At 45.5% G+C, this 22500-nt stretch overlaps 1 protein-coding gene across 2 annotated transcripts in view; it reads right to left on the bottom strand.

Annotated features, from left to right (window-relative positions):
• The window catches only part of gpc3 (glypican 3), a 108572-nt gene that overhangs the window by 33670 nt on the left and 52402 nt on the right, over positions 1-22500 (bottom strand). For both annotated transcript variants that reach the window (XM_062524566.1, XM_062524568.1), the window contains exons 4-5: positions 8728-8870; positions 6860-6985 (exon numbers count right to left, since the gene is read on the bottom strand). In XM_062524566.1, coding sequence (XP_062380550.1) covers positions 6860-6985; positions 8728-8870 — 269 coding nt within the window. The remainder of the gene's footprint in view (positions 1-6859; positions 6986-8727; positions 8871-22500) is intronic.

Genomic DNA, 22500 nt, shown 5'->3' on the forward strand with positions numbered 1-22500 from the left:
AACATTACCAAACAAGAACGTATCATTTAAACATCTGATAATAATTCTCATATAATAACAAGCATACAATTACTTGATACGATTGATGTGGTTTGGCCTGCTGTATTAAGCTAAATCTTCTGCTTTCTATCAGCAAGCCCTTGAAAAAACTCTCTTATTCGCTTCCACATTTCGCTTCGAATAGAAGATTTAGTTCAATTTTCAGTTTGAATAGCAAAAGTGATCAGCTTATCTTTAAATCACTGCCATACCATGAGCCACACACCAAGAATGTCATCTGTGACTCATAAGATAGCTTGAAGTGTTCAGCTCCAAAACAGTCAAAGTTCACGGTGAGATACTGCCATGATTCAGACTCACAACAGGAGCGTTATCGCCACCTAGAGGTCGAGTCTTAAGCCTGACAAATGGGCCTTTGGCAGCACTGATGCATTACAAGATTTGTGTTAAGACAGGCCCATTTTTCATTAAGGGAAATCATTTCCACCCTTACTTGTTTGTTTTATAATTGTGTAAGCTTTCCTTCAGAGTTCCATTAACTTCGTAGTCGTAGATATCTGGAGTATGACAGATTCTTACTGATGTGGCCAAAACAAATATTCAGCTCTTCTATTTACTTCAATTCTCTTGTTATATGAAATCACGTCAGGACAAAAGTGACAAAAAAAACCCTAGAGATCAGGAAATATGAGTGCTTCTTCTGATCATGTCAATGGTATGAAGAAGAGCAGTGGTCTATGTTGGCCTCAAAACATACATTAAAACGGCAGCGCATACAAGTGCAAAACAGGGAATACTCTTAACGTTTTCCCCTCTATTAATAGAAAAGGCTCCTTCAGATCTCGACTTGTCTGTGCCACCTGGAATCCTCCGCCCACGTCAAGGAGAATAAACAAACACAAGGACACCGACTTGCCTTGGAAGGATTTTTTTTTTCTTTAAAAAAAAGAAAGAAAGAAAAAAAAAGCCTTGTTGACTCGCCCGCATTTTTGAAGGCGAGGTTCCCTTTGATGATCTATTCTTATTCATGTATACCTGCTCCCGGAGGAGCGGCCCACTCCGCGCTGAGGTGCCACGCGGAAGCCTGCGTTATTACCTTAGTCAGTGCGCGCACACACACACACACACACACACACACACACACACACACACACACACGGGGGTTTAGGGCCTGCCTGGTGAGCCGGCTTTTCTCTCTGAGTCACTGAGCGCTCAGCGCGACGGATGTGTGAGAGGGGGTGTGTGACAGACTCAGAAAACTTGTCAGTGACTTTGCGAGAGTAAACGAGCGCAACGTGTTTATGAGGATAGACGAACGTGTGAATGTGCAAGAGGAGAGAGACAGTGGAAGTGTGGGAGAGAAAGAGATGAATGAAAGGAGAGAAAGAGAGAGAGAGAGAGAGAAGAAGAGAGAGGAGGGAAGAGAGAGAGAGACAGACAGAGATGGAGAGGGAGGGCGGCGTGCGTGGAGAAGGGCGAGGCAGAGTGTGAGCTCTGGCTGCATCCTTGGGGAGCTCCCTGGGGCTGCTGTTCCAGCTGATTTCTCCCTATTAAGTGCTAATTAGCGCTAATGTGGCGCGCCGCGGCCGTGGGGACAGACTGGCGGCTCGACCGACACCTCCGGCGCCTCCCCGCGCTCCGCACCCGCCGCAAAGAGATCACAGGCCACCCCTGCCGACGGCAGCCGCCGCTCACACACACACACCACACACACACACACACACACACACACACACACACACACACACACACACACACACACACACACACATATGCGTGCGGCGGCCAAGGCCGCTCATGGAGTCGAGCTGGCTGGCACAGATGCCAAAGACTAATGGCACGGAAAGCCCTAGAAAAGTTTTTGTAATTGCAGCGCGCGGCGGTGTCACAGCCTCAGCCACGGCGTCGTCGGATCGGGTCGCGCTCGGAGGGAGCAGTCCCGGGCCCCGGAGCTGGTGAGGGTTCCTGGCAGCTGGCGAGGCACGATCACAGCCACAGCTTGATCCTCCGCACCAGGCGTGCGCCAGGAACTAAAAACGGAGTGCAACTTTGTCGCCTCAAAGACAGAGCAAAGTGCGCCGCTTCCACCAGGCCAAGTCCAGAAAGTCATCTGGAGAAGAGGGGAAAATAACTCACACTAAGCCACTGAAGAGGGGGGGAAAAGAGAGAGAATGATATCATCCCCCTTTTTCTGTGCGATGACACCATCCCCGCTCACGAGTTCCCCATCACAGCCATTAGTCAAAACTTCACGCCCGCCTCGCCTGGCTCTTCATTAAACCAAATGACTTCTCCTCCACACTTATTTATTCTTCTTATTACCGCCGCTGTCAGCTCACCTCCCAGCATTAATTAGCACATAAATAATGTAGCGCCGCTCCCCACTAGGAGGATATGAGCAGATGGGATTACTTATGAGTGACTGAGAAGAGTCTATTACACAGATTGACCCTCACACACACACACACACACACACACACACACACACACACACGCATCAGGTGAGGTCGTGTGTGAGCAGGACACTGATAGGTTAGTGTTGGAGTGGCAGCTGAGCGCTAACACATGGAGCAGCTGATGCTCTGAGGGCACTGTGATCATTTCTCCACTCACTGAAGGAGCATGAGGAGAATGAGGCTTTCAGCAGGAGGTCATCACAACTGGGTGCTATTGTGCCCAACAAAGAGAGCCTCAGCAGACTGTGACGCACATTCAGATACTGGCCATGTAAGCCATGTAAATATAGACTTCCCACTCTTTTCAACAGACTAGCTACCAGGGACTTTTCCACGGACATTCTCAATGACAGTCTGTAAGGAGTATTTCAGTCGAGCATTGCACCGTACACTCATATACACTCGTCTTCATGGCACTCCTCTGATGGCCTCATGTCATCCCACTTCCTGTATAGCATATGGAGCTAAGGGACAGTGCAGGCAACCCATAGGGGCCTCAGAGCCACTTCTCCAAACCAACACACTTGCTGCAGAAATGCCAGAGCAGGTGACTACTGACCACACTGCTGACTGCTGACCTCACCACTGAACTGGCTCATCTTCACTCTTCTAGTGGAAAAGCTCTCCGTCACACTCTCCTTTTCTCTGCCTCTCCCAGACAGAGCAGATGCATTTAGAAAGTTTTTGCCGACTTTCCAAGGACCAGTGGGAGTGCTGAATTGCTAATACTAGCTATGTATATTGCAAAGCCTATTGTTTACCATGAATGTGCACTGCAATGGGGATCTATCTCAGCGCTCGCTCGAGCTCCAGTCAGCCATAACTCTGCAGTTCCAGCTCATTATCTAAGAGACCAGAAATGCTACATGAATGGAGTGCAGATCAACAGTGCAGATCAATCAGACATGAATAACTCAACTCCATCCCGTCCAAATAAAACATCAGACGTCTAAATGCATCTTTTAACAGCTCCATAGTGTGAGGCACAGGGCTGGACTGTGCAGCACACCCACAATTACTGGCTGCTGAGCATGTGTGCTGAGTGTGCACCTCCGATGCTCCACAATGCAACTCTAAATAATAACGCACTTCAGTACGTGCACAACTGCTAGAGCATCTAGACCAGAGCTCCTCTGCATTAGTCCCTGTTGGCTTGTTAAAAACTTCTGTGGCTGAAAGTTTTTAAGCAGAGCCATTTTTTTTTTTAAACTGTCATTCACAGCTCTTCAGGACAGTTGTGTGTGTGTGTGTATGAGAGAGTGTGTGTGTGTGTGTTTGCGTGTGTGTGTGTGTGTGTGTGTGTGTGTGTGTGTGTGTGTGTGTGTGTATGTGCTTTTATTCCAGCACTGCTCGAATCATAATGTACAGCTCAGCTCAATCCAGCTATCAAGGTCACTCGGTTTGGCAGCGCTGCGCACTCATTAAAACCCTGCCAAACATCTTGGCCACTCTCTCTCACACTCTCAGTACACACACACACAAACACACACACACACACACACACACACACACACACACACACACACACACGGGCCAGGCGTGATCTGGGATGGGCGGCTCGGGAGCCGTGGGGGCAGCAGGACAATCCTTCCTGTCTCCGCTGCGTCCCTGCGCCTGCTCTCCCTCCGCGCCGCTGTGTCCCTCTCTCCCTCCCTCCGCCCCTCCCTCTCTGCTCCTCCTCTCCTAATTAACCCCTGTGGGGGGGCCGTGCCCCGCTGGCACCCGTCTGCCCGCGCCCTCGGGGAGCGGCGGCGCCCGGCGCTTCTGACTCGGCCGTTTTACTCGCCCACCGTCCTCTCTGTGGCCACGCGGCCCGGGCCTGCGGCGCCTCTCTGAAGGAGAAGCACGCCACCGCGTCTTAACACATGCAACACACACTCGTACACACACACACACACACACACACACACACACACTGGGTACACATACTGTCAGGAGACGCGCTCTCTAACTCTATCTCTAACTGGATAGAGACGCGCATGGTAGGGAGACCCACAGAGCTACAGAATGGAGCGGCATGGGCCATATGGGCCACACACACACAGGGTACAAACACACACTGAGACCACATATGGACCCAACGCACACCCACTCATACACACACACACAAACACAAACACAAACACAAACACAAACACAAACACAAACACAAACACATTAACACAAACCATACACATACTCAATATAGAGTATATACTGTAGCATAATACAGTCTGCACACATCTATACAACATACATAACAAACTTATAATAATGTCACCCAGAATTTGATCATATTCCAAATAATGGTGTTTACATGAACACGGAAAAACCTAGTTATTCATATTCCTGTATACATGATGAATCTTGTACTGGCTAATTGCAAGTTTGCATGAGAAAGCAGGATAAGGTATACATACATGGAACAGTATCCCCATATATTTACATGCGCACAAAACTGAATACTTCAAAATCCCGCTAATAACCTGCATGCAAATGCAGTGATGAATACTAATATCCCGGTTACCGACAATAAAAGTCCTATTAGCACACCGTATCCTAGTTCCTAATGCAATCATGTTTGCATAAGAAACTGGGATAAGCTGTTTACATGGAACAGTATCCCAATTTCTTTCGGAGTACTCCACCTAGCATAACCGGGTTTCTCAAAACCAGGATAAGGGCTTGTCCAGGGTTCTGAAATCGGGATATGATGTTTACGTGCGCAAATACAAAAACCGGGATGCTTCAAAATTCCTGATCATATCCAGGATACTGAAGTGCATGTAAACACAGCCAGTGTGTCCAGTGCAGTGTTTGTGTGGGTGGCAGGAGGCCCTTCGGTGGGGCGGGGGGGGGGGGGGGGGGGGGGGGTCAGGGGAGTGGAGTGGACGGGGGGGGGGGGCGCGTGGGTGCTGAGAAGGACGGGTCAGCAGGACAGCGGGAGCGTCCGGTGGAGGGCACGCGCCACACAGGGCAGCGCCAGCAGAGAAATATGACCCATTCCACACACAGGCCAGCACCAGCAGCCAGCCACTAGCGGCCAACCCATGATTAAAGCGGCCGGGAGCATCAGCAGCCGGTGACATTAATAATCCTCACGAGCACACACACACACACGCACACACAGACACAGACACACACACACACACATGCACACTTACACAGACACACACACACTTACACAGACACACACACACAGACACACACACACTTACAAACACCTACACACACTTACACACAGAGACACACACACCCTCATAGCCTCCTCATACCCACACATTCACACACACACACACACACACACACACACACACACACACCAGCCTGAGATTTACACTAACAGCCCTGTCAGAGAAAGAGCCAGCCAGCAGAACTGCTGCCAAGTGACCCTACTTCATTCAGCCCCCGAAAGAAAACACGCAGCGTGCGAATAAAAAGAGCCGGGAGGAAATTTATGGGCACAGCTTTAATGCCCAAAGTCAAAATCATGATCGTAGAAGTGGTTTTTAATGTCTTGTTGTTCAAGTGTGTGTGTGTGTGTGCGGGTGTACGGTGTGTGTGTGTGTGTGTGTGTGTGTATGCGTGTGTGTGGGTGGCACTTGAATGGCTATTACGAGCACTAGCGTTCGTCCCTCTGAGGGTTGGGTGGTTGTAAGTCTGCTGTGGTCAGCCTGGAGGCCGGTCCACTCTCCCTCCCAACCTCTACCACTCTGTCTCAGGCACCGTCCATCCCCCAGCGTCCTCCAGCGGACCTGCAGTGTGTCTCAGGCTGAGGAGTCCTCCACAGACACAGGCATGGAGGCTACACACTCTCTGTGCCTGAAAGAGTGAGCTTGGCAGACAACAGTGCTGCTGGCAGAGATTCTGCTGCTCTGACTGTGATGCATCCAAAGCATCTCCACACACACAGCACATACAGTAGGACACAGCACTGAGAGGAGAGGCCATTTATATATGTCTGCCCTATACTGTGCATTTCTATATGTCTGCAATGTACTGTACATTTCTCTGTCTGCCCTGTACTGTACAGTCACTGAGAGGCCATATATGTCTGCCCTGTACTGTACATTTCTATATGTCTGCCCTATACTGTACATTTCAATGTCTGCCCTATACTGTACACTTCTCTATGTCTGCCCTGTACTGTACAGGCACTGAGGGGCCATTTCTATATGGCCAGCTTCAGAGAGTAAGTGTATTGGTTCTACCTGTGCACTAGTGACTCAGGTGATTTCACCAACAAGTTGACCTACCTGGCTGAGGTGTTGTGCTTGTTAGAATCAGCTGGTTAAGTGAATGAGTTGGAACAAATACATGGTACTGTAGGTCTTTTACTCTCTCAAGCTGGACATTTACATCTCTGCTTCTGGGGTAAGTGGAATGGATGTGTTGCGTGGATGTTGTCGGTGGTCCGTACTCACTTGTCTGTCATTTCCTGTCCGTTCCAGCAGAGGGAGTCGTTGAGCGCGGCTGACTCGCGGCTGCACAGCGCCTCCCCCAGGCCACTGTAGAAAGAGCCGAAGCCCCGCAGACCGGAGATGAACTTCCTGGAGATGGGGAGATAGGAGAGGAGGAAACGGATAGATATACAAACCGATCGATAGAGAGAGAGAGAGAGAGGGAGAGAGAGAGAGAGAGAGGGGGAGAGAGAGAGAGAGAGAGAATGATAAGACCAAAATAAAAGAGTGGGAACAAGAGAAAGAGGAAGTGGAGAGTGTCAAACGTGGAGGGAGAACACGAGGCATCACAGTGAGAGGGCCTGGCTGGCCGGCGTGCTGAATGAAAGCCGGCCCAATTAGTGTCCCGGGGGGCCGTGTGAGCTCACACACTAGAGCAGCTCGGCCCTCTTGGAACTGACGTTAAGCCGCACGGGCAGCCAGGTCCACCACACAGGACTGGTCAGACCTCTCATCTGTTCATCCGAGGAGGAGAGGAGTGGAGTGGAGAGGGGAGGAGAGGAGTGGAGAGGAAAGGAGAGGAGAAGAGAGGAGAGAGGAAGAGAGGAGAGGATAGGGGAGAGGAAGAGGAGAGGAGGAAAGGAGAGGAGGAGGAGAGGAGGAGGAGAGGGGAGGACAGGAGGGGAGGAAAGGAAAGGAGAGGAGAGGAGAGAGGAAGAAGAGTGGAGTGGAGAGGAGAGGGGAGGACAGGAGGAGAGGAGAGGAGGAGAGCAGGCGGGCGGGCGGGTTAGCTCAATGTCACTGCCACGGCGGGAGATGCCCTCTCGTGTTAATGAGGCTCTCTCTGTCACAATTGTCAGCTTCGCACTCGCACACTCATCATGTGCACACACACACACACACACACACACACACACACACACACACACTCTCTCAAACATACTCACACTCTGTCATACTCACTCACATGCGCATGCATACACAGACATTCACTTGTACAAACACGCACACACATACACACACACACACACACACACACACACACACACACACACACACACACACACACACACGCACACACACATACTCACACTCTCATACACACTCACAAGCACATGCATACACAGACATTCACTTCCACACACACACACACACACTTTACCCACACCTGCCTCCGTGTTGCTCATGACTCCAGCCTCGCAGGCTTGGCCCTCATTAGCGCCGTGTGTGAGCGGTGCAGGCGACGGAGAGAGCTGGAGGGCCGTGGTGTGGTGGGCAGGTGAGGCCACAGAGCACGGGGCTACACAGTGACAGCAGGAGCGCCACGCTCGCTCTCCGGCTAGACAAGCGGATCATAATGAAGTACATCCAGAATCCTGCCAGCCCGTCTCCCCCCCCCACACCACACCACCGAGCTTGCGCTCACGCTGTCTCTCCTCCCCTCAAACAGCACAGTTTTTTGGAACCGCAGAATTTTTACAAAGAAAAAATGGATCGAAGAGCAAAGAAAATGATGGTTAGAGGCTACTGTCAGAAGCTGTATGCATGTGATGCACTGATTCACTGTGTGTACTGTAGGCATGTGGGTAGTGGTGCATGCTTTAGAACTCTGGATGGTGAATCTGATTTTGCAAGCCCACGATCACGGGCTTCATTTTAACCAGGCTCCACAGGGTGGAGTGTTTACGCATAACCCAAATTGGATGACCAATTAAGAGCCCGACTGAAGGTCAGTGGCGTGGCCAGAGGTCCTGTGGGGGGGTGCTACGCCATTAGGCCTAATGAGTGCTGATGCCGGTCCCATGGGGACACGCTGATCTCAGGTCAGCTGCTGGAGGAGAGCCAATAAGCCGCTCCGCTATAGGTCCCCCCCACCCCAAACACACAATTACCTGCGTCGGCCAGACAGCGTCTCCTCGGGGTCAAAGTCCATGGGCTGGGGGCTGCGTGACGCCAGGGCCACTCTTGGGGGGTCCGGGGCGGCCCCTACGGAGCGCGAGACCCGCGCAGGTGCGTGCGCGCACACACCGTTCACCTGCGGGAGGAAAAAGCGGGACAAAGCGCCCAAGGTCAGGATACGCCTCTCCACACAGCTGGTGACATTCCCACACAATAGTCCAAATAATAGTTTTGCTTAACAATGAATTAATAAAGTGTGCCGTCCCCAAACGGTAAACTTTCCACTCCTTTTATCTAGCGCAGCCATTCCTCCATGGCTGCCTATTTCTCAGTTTGTTTATTCCCAGTGACAATAGGATTTACATGACAAAGAAGCTAAGTCATTGTTTCGTACAGCAATAGCTTTTTTTCCCGTCTCTTTCTTTTTCTAATCGTAACCCTCGGCAGACACTCTGAGTGTAAATTAGGTTCCTTGTTCTCCCCATCGAAAACGCAATTGTTTTTCTTCTTTTTCAGCGGGGCAACATCATAATAATAAATAAACTCTCTCTCTCTGTCTTCCTCTCTCTCTCTGCCTCCCTCTCTCTCTCTCTCTCTCAAATTCAAATTCAAATTCATTGTGCTTTATTGGCATGACTGTTGAGGTTACAATATTGCCAAAGCATTACAAGTAATAATAATAATAATAATAATAATAATAATAATAATAATAGCAATAATAATAATAATAATAACAATAATGAACAAAACTTAAAACAGGTGACAATAATAGTAATTATAAGGGGGGGGGGAGAGGGGGGAAAAAATAGACAAATAAATGTAAAGAGAAAATAAAGATAAGACAAATCAATAAACAACAGTAGGGGGTGGAATCACTGGCTTACGGTTGCATTTCGTCTTTCGTGACAGGCTAATACAAATTTTGCAGCTATCAGTGTGATTTCTGGAATTTCGCCTAGGATATATTGAAGTTTGCCCTTGTTATCTTTATTTAAAATGTCAGGGTGTATGCCACTAACTTTGGTGAGGAAGGTTTCCCTGAGGTCTTTATAATAATGGCATTCGGTTAAAAAATGCAGTTCTGTTTCTATTTTACTATCTTGGCAGTGGTGACACAGCCTGGCCTCTCTAGGTAACCAGGTCTGTTTCCTTCTGCCTATTTCAATATTGAGGTTGTGCTCACTGAGTCTATACATTGTCAATGTTTTGGATAGTTTTGAGTCATTGAGATTTTTTAGGTATGGGGCCAATTCATATTTGTGATTGATACTAAGGTAACAATCAAGTTTATGTTGGGTTTTCGTTATTTCTGTCCAATATGATATATATTTTTCTTTTTCTTTTTCTATGATACCATTTGGATGAATTTTATTTGCTAATTGTATGGAATCTTTTTTAGTTTTTGACATTGTCAAATTAATTGGAGTGAGATTGCTGTGCTTTATAATGAATTGATTTAGGGGACTCTTCTCTATATTTAATTCTGTGCTTTTTAGGGCTTTATAGTGTATTGAGTTGGGGTCACTAAATTGTATGTGTTTCCAAAATTTTAGAATTCTTTTTTTAATTTTGATAATTAATGGGAACTGGCCTAGTTCAGCCCTGCAGCCATTATGCGGGGTATTTCTGTGGACTTTGAGAATTCTTTTACAGAAATCCGTGTGAAGGGCTTCGATTGGGTGTTTTTCCCAGTCTGCGAATTCATATTTTGAAAGTGGTCCCCATATTTCGCACCCATAGAGGGCAATAGGTTCGATGACTTGTTTGAAAATTTTCAACCATATTTGTATCGGAATATTGGCTTGAATTGACTTTTTGATAGCATATAAAGATCTTTGTGCTTTTTCTTTCAGGTTTTTTACTGCCAAATCAAATTTTCCTGTTGAGTTGATGGAGATCCCTAAATAAGTGTATTCTTGTGTTTGTTCGATTACTTCTTTGCCAATTGAAAATGTTATAATTTTGTTATTTTTGTTTTTTCTTTGGAACACTACAACTTTTGTTTTTTTCAAGTTCACCTTTAGTGACCAATTTTCTGCGAATTTCTCTACAATATTCAGGCTATTTTGCAGGCTTACCTCATCTGGTGCTATAAGGACTAGGTCATCTGCATAGAGAAGACATTTTACCTCTGTGTCTAATAATTTTATACCAGGGTCTGTGGATTGTTGAATTTTGATGGCCAATTCATCGATGTATAAATTAAATAGCATTGGGCTAATTGCACAGCCTTGGCGGACACCACGGTGTTGGGAGAAAAAATCTGTATGCATGTTTCCAATCTTGACTGCACATTCGCTTGAGGAATACATTGACTTTATTACGTCATATGTTCGCCCACCGACCCCATAATCTAATAATTTGTAGAGGAGACCTTTGTGCCATACTGTATCAAACGCTTTCTGGAAATCAACAAAGCAAGTGAATAATTTAGATTTGTCTTGTTTAACATGTTTATCAATTATAGTGTGTAGTGTAAAAATGTGATCTGAGGTCCTATGGTTTGGGAGGAATCCAATTTGTGCTTTGTTTAGTATGTTGTGTTGATTGATAAAGTCTGTCAGTCTTGAATTTACTATGGAACAGAATAGTTTGCCTATGTTGCTGCAGATGCATATCCCTCTGTAGTTATTAGGATCTTGCCTGTCACCGCTCTTAAATATAGGTGAAATGAGACCCTTGCTCCATAATTCAGGAAAATGCCCTACATTAAGAATTAAATTGAAGAGTTTAAGAATGGCTCTTTGGAAGGTGGGGTCTGTGTTAATGATCATTTCATTCAGAATGTTGTCAAACCCACAGGCCTTTTTGGGATGTAGAGTTTTTATTTTTTCCTCCAGTTCTTTTTCAGTAATTGGCATATCTAAAGGGTTCTGATAGGGTTTTATAATTTGTTCCAATTTGTCCAATTTTTGAAGTATTTGCTTTTGGTGGTTATTTAAGGGGTTGTTTTTATACAGGGATTTGAAATGATCTGTCCATATATCTCCCTTTTGTATGGCTAACTCCTCTGAATTTTTTGTTTGTAATGTTTTCCAGTGTTCCCAGAAATTATTGGAGTCAATTGATTCCTCTAATTCATCAATTTGTTTTGCCAGGAAACTAGATTTGTTAGTCTTAAGTTTATGTTTGTACTTTCTCAGTGATTCAGCATATTGTAATCGAATGACCTCATTGTTGGGTTGTCTGTGTTTTTGGTTTGATAATTTCCTTAAATCTTTCCGCAATGTCTTACATTCTGTATCATACCAAGTTGGTTTCTTGTTTTTAGTTTTTGTTTTACCTTTATGGGATAGCAACCCAGAGGATTTGGCTATATGGTCAAATATTTTATTTAAATCAGTAACAGCATTGTTTACTCCTTCTTTGTCCATTGAATAGAGGTTGTTCAGAAACATATATATCATTGCATTTGAGTCGTCTTGTTTGATTGCTTTAATATATTGGTCTTTGCTATTGTCACGCCATCTGTAGGTCTTACTAATCCTATGCATCATAGATGAATGGGAAAAGTTGGGCTGTTCATTAGTTCTGTTTAGATAGAGAGTAATCTGTGTATGGTCAGAAAATGGTGCCAAAGGATTTACTGTGAAAGCCCTTAAATTATTTTCATTAAGGTCTGTTATGAAGTAATCGACCGTACTGCATCCAAGGACTGAACTGTAAGTGTACTGTCCTAATGAGTCTCCTCTTAGTCTCCCGTTGACAATGTATAGACCCTGGCATTGACAGAGCTCTAACAAAGCCCTACCGTGAGTATTTATTGTTTTATCATAGTTGTTTCTGGTTAGATGAGTAGGAAAATGTATATTTTGTCCAATTATGAATTTGTCGCCAAGAGTATTTACTGTATCTAGGCCTTCGCCGGTTCTAGCATTTAGATCACCGCATATCATTACATGTCCAATCGATTGATAGTAGCTAATTTCGTTTCCTAGTTCTATATATGTGTTTTCGTCATAATATGGTGAGTCGGATGGAGGAATATAGATAGTACATAGAAACAGATCTTTTGGGGTGGTTATGATATTTTTTCCAATTTTCAGCCATGCATTATATTTACCCTTTCTAATTAACTCACAATTGATGTCAGCTCTGCTCCATATTAAAAGACCTCCTGAATCCCTACCCTGTTTAGTTGACTTTAATTTTATCGATGGAACTATTATTTCTCTGTAACCCGGTGGACAGCCAGTGATTTCACCCCCTCTGTACCAGGTCTCTTGCAGTATTATAATATCAATATCTTTAATTGCTTTTATAAATTCTGGATTTTGGCTTTTAAGACCGAAAAGAGCAGAGTTTAAACCCTGAATGTTCCAAGTGCTTATACGAAAAGACATTTTGATATCCAAACAAATCCTAAACATTGGTATAGCCTATAAACGCTGGATAAAAAGCATACAAGAATCATAATCAAAGAAACTTTTTTTTTTTTTTTTTTTTTTGTTCCTCTTCTTTTTTTTTCCATTCCTTTTTTTTTTTTTTTTTTTTTTTTTTTTTTTTACAAGCATTCACTCAGCTGTAGTGAATCAATACATTTGCAAAGGGGGTGAAGATAGAAAGGAGGAAAACAATTAAATAGATATAAGTGTGTGTAGATTTGAGTGCGTATGGGTGTGTATGAGGGAGGTGTGTGTATGTGTGCTGTAGTATGTTTATTTATATATCTATTATATTTGCATATATATGTATATACATATTTGTATTTATTTATTTATTGTTTATTCTTTTTTTTTTTTTTTTTTTTTTTTTTTTTTTAATTATGCTGTACCCTACTGTGCAATACACTCCTCACCATACTCCAAACCTCTGCACTCAGCCAGGAAAATGAGACAATAGATACAGCTATCCACCATGACTGGCACCGTGCAGCACCGACCAGTCATAGCACTGTGTACAAAGGGAACCTGCCTAGACCCGACAAGTCCCAAAGTCATCCCTCAGTACGGCCCACATCCCCTCTAAACCCAGACTGGAAATTCTGAGACTAGCTCCAATAACACTTCCTTGGACAATGGTTGCCATATCACACTCCCAACTGCCACTACAGTGATTTGGGGAGACCATTTGGTGACCAACAGTGATCCACTGTGTCCCATCTGTCAAGGAATGCCTTGATTCCATTGGCAGTGCCTGGAAGCTTGTCTCGCTGATAATGCAAAATGGTATCTTTCAACCACATGCGTCCAGTTCAAGTGCATGGTTGGGAAACCCCGTCCATCACTGTGGGGAGGAGTAATATTGGCCACACCAAACAACAACCTCTAAACCCGCCAGAACCAGACAGGCCCCCTTCACCTCACATACCATACCAGCAAGTGTGTCAGCCCCCGCCACAATGAACTGCTGTACCCACATGTCCATATCCGCAACAGAGCACCAAGATAATAGAGTAGGCTCGAGGCAGAATACATAATAATACTAGTGATAGATAGGTACCACTGAATTGAGATTGTAGTGGTAAATATTTTGGAGTAGGACTGGAAAGCTTGTGTGAGTGTGAGTGTGTGTGTGTGTGTGTGTGTGTGTGTGTGTGTGTGTGTGTGTGTGTGTGTGTGTGTATGTGCGTGTGTGTGTGTGTGTGCGTGTGTGTGTGTGTGTGCGTGTGTATGTGTGTGTGTGTGTGTGTGTGAGTGCGCATGACTTTCTGAGCCTGCAAGCTAGTGGGTATGTATGTATGGAAAGATGGAAGTGTGAAAGAGTGTTGTCTGTGTATGTAAATGTGTGTGTGCCTGCGGGAGTATGTGAATATGGTAGATGGAAAGAGAATGTGTATGTAGCTGTGAGAAAGTAAAGTAGGCCTAAAGAAGAAGAGAGAAAGCATTTTTGATAATAATTTGTGAAACACTCTCAAGTAAAGAGAAATATCTCACTACCTGTTGTGGTTAAGTAGATGATTACATAACTTTTTTAGCATACTATGTATGTCATTGAGACTATTTGATTCATCAACAGAGGGTCCACTTAAGGCCTGAGCATAGGTTGATGGTACCAATCTTGATGTGAAATGTCCTACTGTAGACGGTTGTTCATAGGGAACCTGATGTGGGGTTGTAGATGGGATAGTGGTGGGTGATGAACTGGTCTGGGCTCCAAGACATCCTGGATGATCTTGGTGAAGGGGATCTGATGGGATGTTTGGAGATCTCTGTGGAGATGTTTGTTGTTTTCTCCTTTGAGTAAAGGGCTGGCTTGTTGTCTGCACTGTCCTTCTGTCTCTTGTCCATTGATTCCGATTGAAAGCAGCATCTTTTAGATTTCTTGAGAACATAGGAATAGTGTCTTTGAGAAGGTGTACATGGTCGAACAAGCAGTCTGTTTCAATGTTATGGTGATGTGCCAAATGTACATTGGGACGTGAAGTACAGGCCATGGAGATAGCTGAGTTAACCCTTTGAATGATATGGGGGTGAAAGTCAGTACGAGGCAGAATAGATGAGATGACAATCTTGCTGTTGGGGAAAGTGCTACATGCCTTTTCAATGACTGTTTTCAAGGAGTCAGCTACTCTCTCCTGTTGTGTCCTCAGTTCGTTGGTTCCTGTGTGGATGATGATGTGGCTTGGTGAGCCCAAACTTGATGTTGTGAGGAGTTCTATCGCCTTTTGCGTTGTAGGGCACCAGAGCTTAGATACATCGTGTTTTGGAAAAAGTTTGTTCTCATTGATGAATTTACCGTTTGAGTCCATTAATAACACTATATTTGTTTTCCTATTGTCTTCCATTTCAGAGGTGTTGTCTGTTCCATTCACATGTTTCCTTTTGTGAAGTTCTGGTATACCTCCAGTGCAGTGTGGTGAGAGAAGGTTAGATGGTACTGAGGGGATTTGATTGGATTGAGAGATAGGCTCAGCTCTTTGATTATGTAGATCTTTGAGTGAGGATAGTTGTTCTCGTAGATTCTGCAAGGTCATGTTCGTCTCTGTCAGCTCCTCTCTAACTACATCTATTTCTTTCTTGTAGCTGTTCCTATCCTCCTCTAGGTGTTTCAGCAGGTCTCTCTGTTTAGCTAGTTCTTTTCTGGAGAAGTCTCTATCTTGTTGCAGGTCCTTGATCAGCCCTTTTAAGTTGGCAATTTCTCTTGAGTGTTTGTCATCTGCTTCTTGTTTTGTGACCATTTCTCTTAGTTGGACTACCTCAATCTCTACTTTGGAAAACAGTTCTTTCATTATGTCTACAGATTGTTGTAGGGAATCAATTGTAGCATCGTTTGCTGGTCTATGGCAGTTTTCGTCTAACACTGTATTCTTTCCTGTAATGTCATCCAGATCAATTTCTTCTGTGGTTGAGTCTTTCTTTGTGGCCTGGATTTTAAGGGTAGGGAATATTTCATTAAAGTCTCTGAGATTCCCCTGTATCGTGACAGAGCCACTCTTATATATGTTTATGGTTGTCATAAAGTTGTCCTGTTCCTGTGGGTCTCTTATTTTAAGTTGCCAGCCATTGCATATTCCTCCTCGTTTTGCAGAAGGGTAATAATCTACCATGGTGTCATACCATGTACTGGGAGATCTGGTATAGAAGATCAGATTACAAATGTCACCATTTTTATATAGGTCTGAAAATATAGATTCCGGATTGTCTTGAAGAAACTTTTGTTTATATTCTTTCCTTTGGGTACTACTTGAAATCTTTTTAGGGTACTGAATGGGACAAAAGTCTGTAATAGGAGTCTTCACTATGGAGCAGGGAGTTAAGGTAGAATGTTCATCAGACTGAATCATCTTGACAGTGGAATTTGAAATATTACAATGGAATGTTGGAATGTTGCTATTGTTGCAACTGTTGAAGTAAACCGTTGAAGCTTATTAGCTTAGCATTAGCTTCTTAACTTATTTTGAGTCCAGTATATAGAATCCAGTTAGTTATTCTTCTTTGTTCACTAGATATGTTGTTATCCTATGTCTTGTACTCACTTCAGAATAGTGATGAATGGAGTGCCGTTTGTTCTTAATCCTCTGATCTCCTGAGTTTGCAGTTAGGTTATCCCTCAATGATTTCCTGCCTTGACTGACCACTTGGATGTCCACTTTGCATGTCTTCTTCCAATTTCTTATGATTGAATCTCCCTGTTTTCTTGTTTTTTGGTTGAAATTTCACTCACAGGTGTTTCATGTATATGTTTCTCGATTTTTCTCTAGAATTCCTTAATTTTTTTCCAACATTTATAGGCTATAAACCAGTAATTTTAGGAGCTCTTATTAGGCATGGCTCACTGTCTCGTAGAATTCTAGAATCACTGTCTCTCTCTCTCTCTCTCTCTCTCTCTTCCCCCTCTCTCTCTCTGCCTCCCTCACTCCCCCTTTCTCTGCCTGAGTGAGATAATGGAGAGATGCCATTCTTTTCAGGTGCAATAAAAATGCAAATGCTTGTTAATGTTTTGCTTGTGGTTTAATGATTCGCCGGCGGTTTAATTTCCCCTGGGTTTTGGGGCAGAGGCTTAATCCTGCCTTGTAATGTTAACGGCTAATTGTGTCCGCTTGCCTTAAATGAATACAGCACGGTGCTCAGGCACACTGAAGCTAGAGGCACTGAACGCTGATGGGACAAGGGGAGGGGGCGGGGGTTAATGCTGGACATCTTCATTCATTCATACGCACGCACGCACGCACACACGCACGCACAAACGCACGCACACACATACTCACATTCGAACAGTAAATACTAAATTAGTCCTCACACACACATATTAACACATGCACACACACACACACATGTAAACACACACACACACACACACACGTACGCACGCATGCACACACGCACGCACGCACGCACGCACGCACGCACGCACGCACGCAATACTAAATTAATCCTCACACACACACACACACACACACGCATGTAAACACACACCCCAAACACACACACCCACACACACTACACACAAGCATGTAAACACACTCTGACACACAAACAGATGAATCGTGTGAACACAAACAAACCCAAGTGGTCAGGCACAAACACAGAGCCAAACAAACACACCTGGGGACTAGCGATGTCATCAGAGTGCACACGCCCACACACAGCCAATCAGGAGCTCATGTACAAGGCAGAGGCACACAGCACATGTGCTGAAAGCTAATCTACCGGGCATCTCATCAGCACAGATCGATATACAGTTCTCCTATCGACTAACCAGAGAGAAACGCTTAGGGAAGGAGGGAGGGAGAGGGGGAGATTGGGAGAGGAGAGAAGGAGAGAACCAAACAAGGCACTTTAAGCGAAGGTTGTAATTGTGTGCGTGCAAGAATCTCTCTGCCTCAAGAGAGATGAAGGTGAATCATACAGGGCTTTTTTTCTTCTTTCGTTTCGTTTTCCACATTCCTTTCTGAATTGCTTTGATGGCTGTTGGTTATCACGGCACACCTCCGCTGCAACAAACGTGCTTTGACAGAACAGTTATTACTCAGCAATTCCAATTAAGATGTAAGTGAGGAAGGCTTCAATTACACAGTACACACAGACGCTGAGGGAGGATTGCAATTCTGACGGAACACACTAAAACACGATATACAGTACCCTTACACATCTAAACACACACACAAAGACACACACACACACACACACACACACACTCACAGACACACAGACGCACACACAAAGACACACGCACACGCGCGCACACACACACACACACACAGTTGCTATCTCTCTCCTCCTGCTCAAGGGAAATCATTAGCGGCTAGTGTGCGGCGCAACATGGAACAGCTTTCCTGGTGTAATTTCCGTGGGCCCCGCGCTCCCCCCGGCCGTGATTAATGCGATTGGTTGTGGGAGTAGCGTGTGCTGTGTGCCCTGGGTGAGCTCCCACACACCCCCCGGGAGACACGGCACACCGGAGAATTAGCGGGAGACCAACACGGGGGGGGGGGCGGGGGGGACGGTGGACGGTACATAGAGAGAGAGAGAGAGAGAGAGAGAGAGAGAGAGAGACTGAGAGAATAAAAGAGAGATAGTGACAGAGGGAGATTGGAGAGAGAAAAAAGCATCACCAATTCCTCAGCCTCGCAGGGCGAGCTGTATATTTCCCGGAAAAACTGGAGTGATGGCCTGATCACCCCAATTTAAAAAAGCGGCAAACAAATTTGACCCCACCAACCTGCGGAGGCGTCTGGCCACAGAGGAATCTCTCGGTCCAAGCACGAAGCGCAGGGCCTTGAGCAAAATTCAAATGCGCCTCCAGAACAAGCTTATGAACTCAACTCCACTCGCCATATACCAGGCTCACCAGATTATAATATATACATTATCCAGTACATACAAACCCCAATTCACTGTAAACTCTATAACCCAAGAAAAAAGTGAAATGTGATAACAGCCAATAATCTCCCAACCTCTGGAGGAAGCATTAGAGCACTATTTGGAGTGTTTATCTGTGCTACTGAGGGAAGTAAATCAGCTGAACTGGGCAAGAAAGCCCAGGTTGTGGAATTGAAATACCAAAGCACAAACAATTGTTTTTCTGAGGTTATGAAAAGCTATTATAGTTTAGGTATCTTCAGGATATATCTGTGTGTGATGTGTCCTCCAGGTGATATTTGCATATTTTAATGGGACTCTACTAAACAGTACATTTTCAATACTAATAACCTGAAACAAGCTTTTTACAGAGCCTTGTGCATACAGTTCATTGTCCACCATTACAAAATTCATACCCATATCCCAATGGCCATTTGTATACCAGAGACGTTCTCAATACACTGGTCCCTTTCATAATAACCACCGAGAACAAACAATGTCTCGGTATAATAGAATGATCCTCCTCATTAAGAAGTGTCGCAAGCATTCCACATCCTCGCCTGGAACAGACCCCCTGCGTGAGCTCAAACGACGTGAGGAAAGATGTCCGACATACGCCGATAGATTTCACCATTTAAAAAGAAATGAAAAGAAATCAAATTTACAAGCATAATTAGTTTAGAAATTCAATTAGTTCCTCCAATTAATTGCTCGATCAAAAATGATTTTGGGGGACTGTGGCTTAACCAACACTGTTAGTCTGCCAGCAGTAGACTTGGCAGGAGAGACAAACATCTGCATTCGCACTCAGACCCCCGCAGTGAAAGAAGATTAAATTCATTTCCTTTCACATTTCTTAAATAACTTCCCATTAGATATGCTTATTCCGTGATGTCCTTATGAGAAATTCCCCATTTCATTTTAGATAAGTATTCTCCTCCCGCTCCCATTCTTCTCTCCTTCCTCAATAACCTACGGGCCGCCGTCCCAGTTTGAAAGTATTTTATACGTGACTTTGAGAAGAAAAGATAAATTGAGTGTCTGATAGAGGGACAAAGACTGAGAACAAGAGAGAGAGAGGGAGAAACAGACAGAGAGAGCTACAGTAAGGAAGGAGAAAAGAGACAGACTGAAAGTGATACTGCAGCCATTGTTTACTATCTTCAGGTACTCATTAGCTGGGTATTAATATCAGCTTTGGAGGCAGCGTGCGTGATGCCACCATAGAGAGAGAGGGAGAGAGAGAGAGAGAGAGAGAGAGAGAGAGAGAGAGAGAGAGAGAGAGAGAGAGAGAGGGAGAGAGATAGGGAGAGGGGGAGAGAGAGAGGGAAGGGGAGAGAGAGAGGAAGCAAGAAAAGGAGTTGAGGAGCGGAAAAAAGAACGGGACAGAGCAGATAAGAGCCGTCTCAATGAGAGTACTGAAATCCCTCCCCTCATCATAGCAGCCTTTATCACATCCATACAGCCAAGGACAGGTGAGACACACACACACACACACACACACACACACACACACACACACACACACACACACACACACACGCAGACACACACATACACACACACACCAATAAAAAACAGGTGAAAGGCAAACAAAAATAAAGCCATTGATACACACACACACACACTCTTCCATAGGAAAGAAACACTATGAGATGTACAAACCAAACAGTACACACACAAAAACATGTACAGACCCACCAGTACTCAAAGCACTCACAAACCCATTTCAATACGTACTGTATACGGACTGAAACGCATACATAAGTCAAACACTTAACCTGTGACAAACTCTAGCAGACGTATGCTCCTTAAGACACATATAACTCTGATGGATCATTGTCCATAACTGTGATGGGTGGAGGCTGAGGGAGACTCCATCATGGCAGACAGCAGCTGATTCATGTGCCCTGTGATGGAACTCTTGCCAGCAGCATCTCCAGACAGACACTATAACAGGAGCTGAGCACTATACCTGCCACAGCCTCTGGGCCACAATGGAAGAGAGGGAGAGAGAGAGAGAGAGAGAAAGAGAGAGAGAGAGAGGATAAAGAGGAAGAAAGACAAAGAGAAAGAGAGCACTTCAGACGCTCGACTGATAGGAAGTGACTGTGAAGAAGCCTCAGAGCCGCTCCAGGTGAGGCCACCTGTATGGTATAAAAGCCCTTTTGACAATGACAGCAGTCGAGCTCAAGAGGTGGGCGCCATTCAGCGCTCAGTGCTGAAACTACAAGTGCACCTCAAGATGTGGTGTTGGTAAAACCCTTAACAGCCAGCTAAGTCTGAAAGGATCTCTTTTCAAAGAGCGCCGAGGCTTTCTGGGCTTTCAGGCTGGTGGCTATGCAGGCCTGTGCTGCTGCCTTCACAGAGGTTACGGCTCGTCTCTCTGCAGCATTACTCACTCTACCTCAGGTCCTCATACGCCAGCAACTACGCACAGCCACAGCGGGATGAAGTCAGACCCAACCCTCTGCCAGATCCTCACTTCAAAATCAGTTTCTCCTCTCCTCTTTTCTTTCTCCATCTCCTCTTCCACTCTTTCTTCATCTCCTCTTCCTCTCCTCTTCCTCTCCTCTTCCTTTCTTTCTCCATATTCTCCCTCATCTCCTCTCCTCTTCCTTCCCTTCTCATCTCCTCTTTCTCCTCTCCTCTTCCTTTCTTTCTCCTCTCTTCTCTTTCTCCTCTCCTCTTCCTTTCTTTCTCCTCTCTACTTTTCTTTCTCAATCTCCTCTTCCTCCCTTTCTCTCTCTCTCTTTGTCGCCGGTTCTCTTACTTCTGCTCGGTAACTAGTAAAAATAGAGCTTCATAAATCATGCATCTTCCTTCAGAGCAGCTAGCGACCGAGCGAGCGCGCGCGCGAGAGAGAGAGAGAGAGAGAGAGAGAAGGAAAGAAAAACTGAATGAGGGAGGAGAACAGAAAGATGGACAGAATGTAAAGTGGCGGGCGGAAGAGGAGATACGGAGGGGAAATAAGGTGTAAGAGAATCCCTCCGTGTTGGCTGTTGATGAATGATGTGGCCACAGGCCCCGGCTACTGTAACGTCCCACGCCAACCACGGGCGCAGCAGCAGACGCACGCTAGCGCTGTACCCGCTGAAGGTGGGGGCGTGGGCGGGCGGACGCCTGTTTTTGTGCCGTGCCACAACTCTGAGATTGGAACAGCCGGCGGGGCGCGCGCGGAGAGAGAAGCCCTTGATTTAGTGCGCGCAAGCGTTTGAGCGGGCGCTTCAGAGGAGCCACTTAGACACACTCTTTAGCACCAGTTGGAGCCATGAAATTAGCCTGCCACCTCGACAAAACAGGCAGCGGCACGAGGAGCTGGAGGAGTGCGGGGGCGTTGGGGGGGGGGGGCGGGGGCGGCCAACATGTTAATGTGCTCTCATATCACTCCAATGGAGCGCTTAGGATTACATACGAGCTTTACTCTTATTACGCTGCCTATTACTATCAGCAGAGCCTCTTAGCACGCGAGAGCAGTTAGTCTTTTAAACGCGCATGGGGCTATTAGAGGAACATCCAGGA

Source organism: Sardina pilchardus, chromosome 21 (genome assembly GCF_963854185.1).
Source record: "Sardina pilchardus chromosome 21, fSarPil1.1, whole genome shotgun sequence".
NCBI classification, from domain to species: Eukaryota; Metazoa; Chordata; class Actinopteri; order Clupeiformes; family Clupeidae; genus Sardina; species Sardina pilchardus.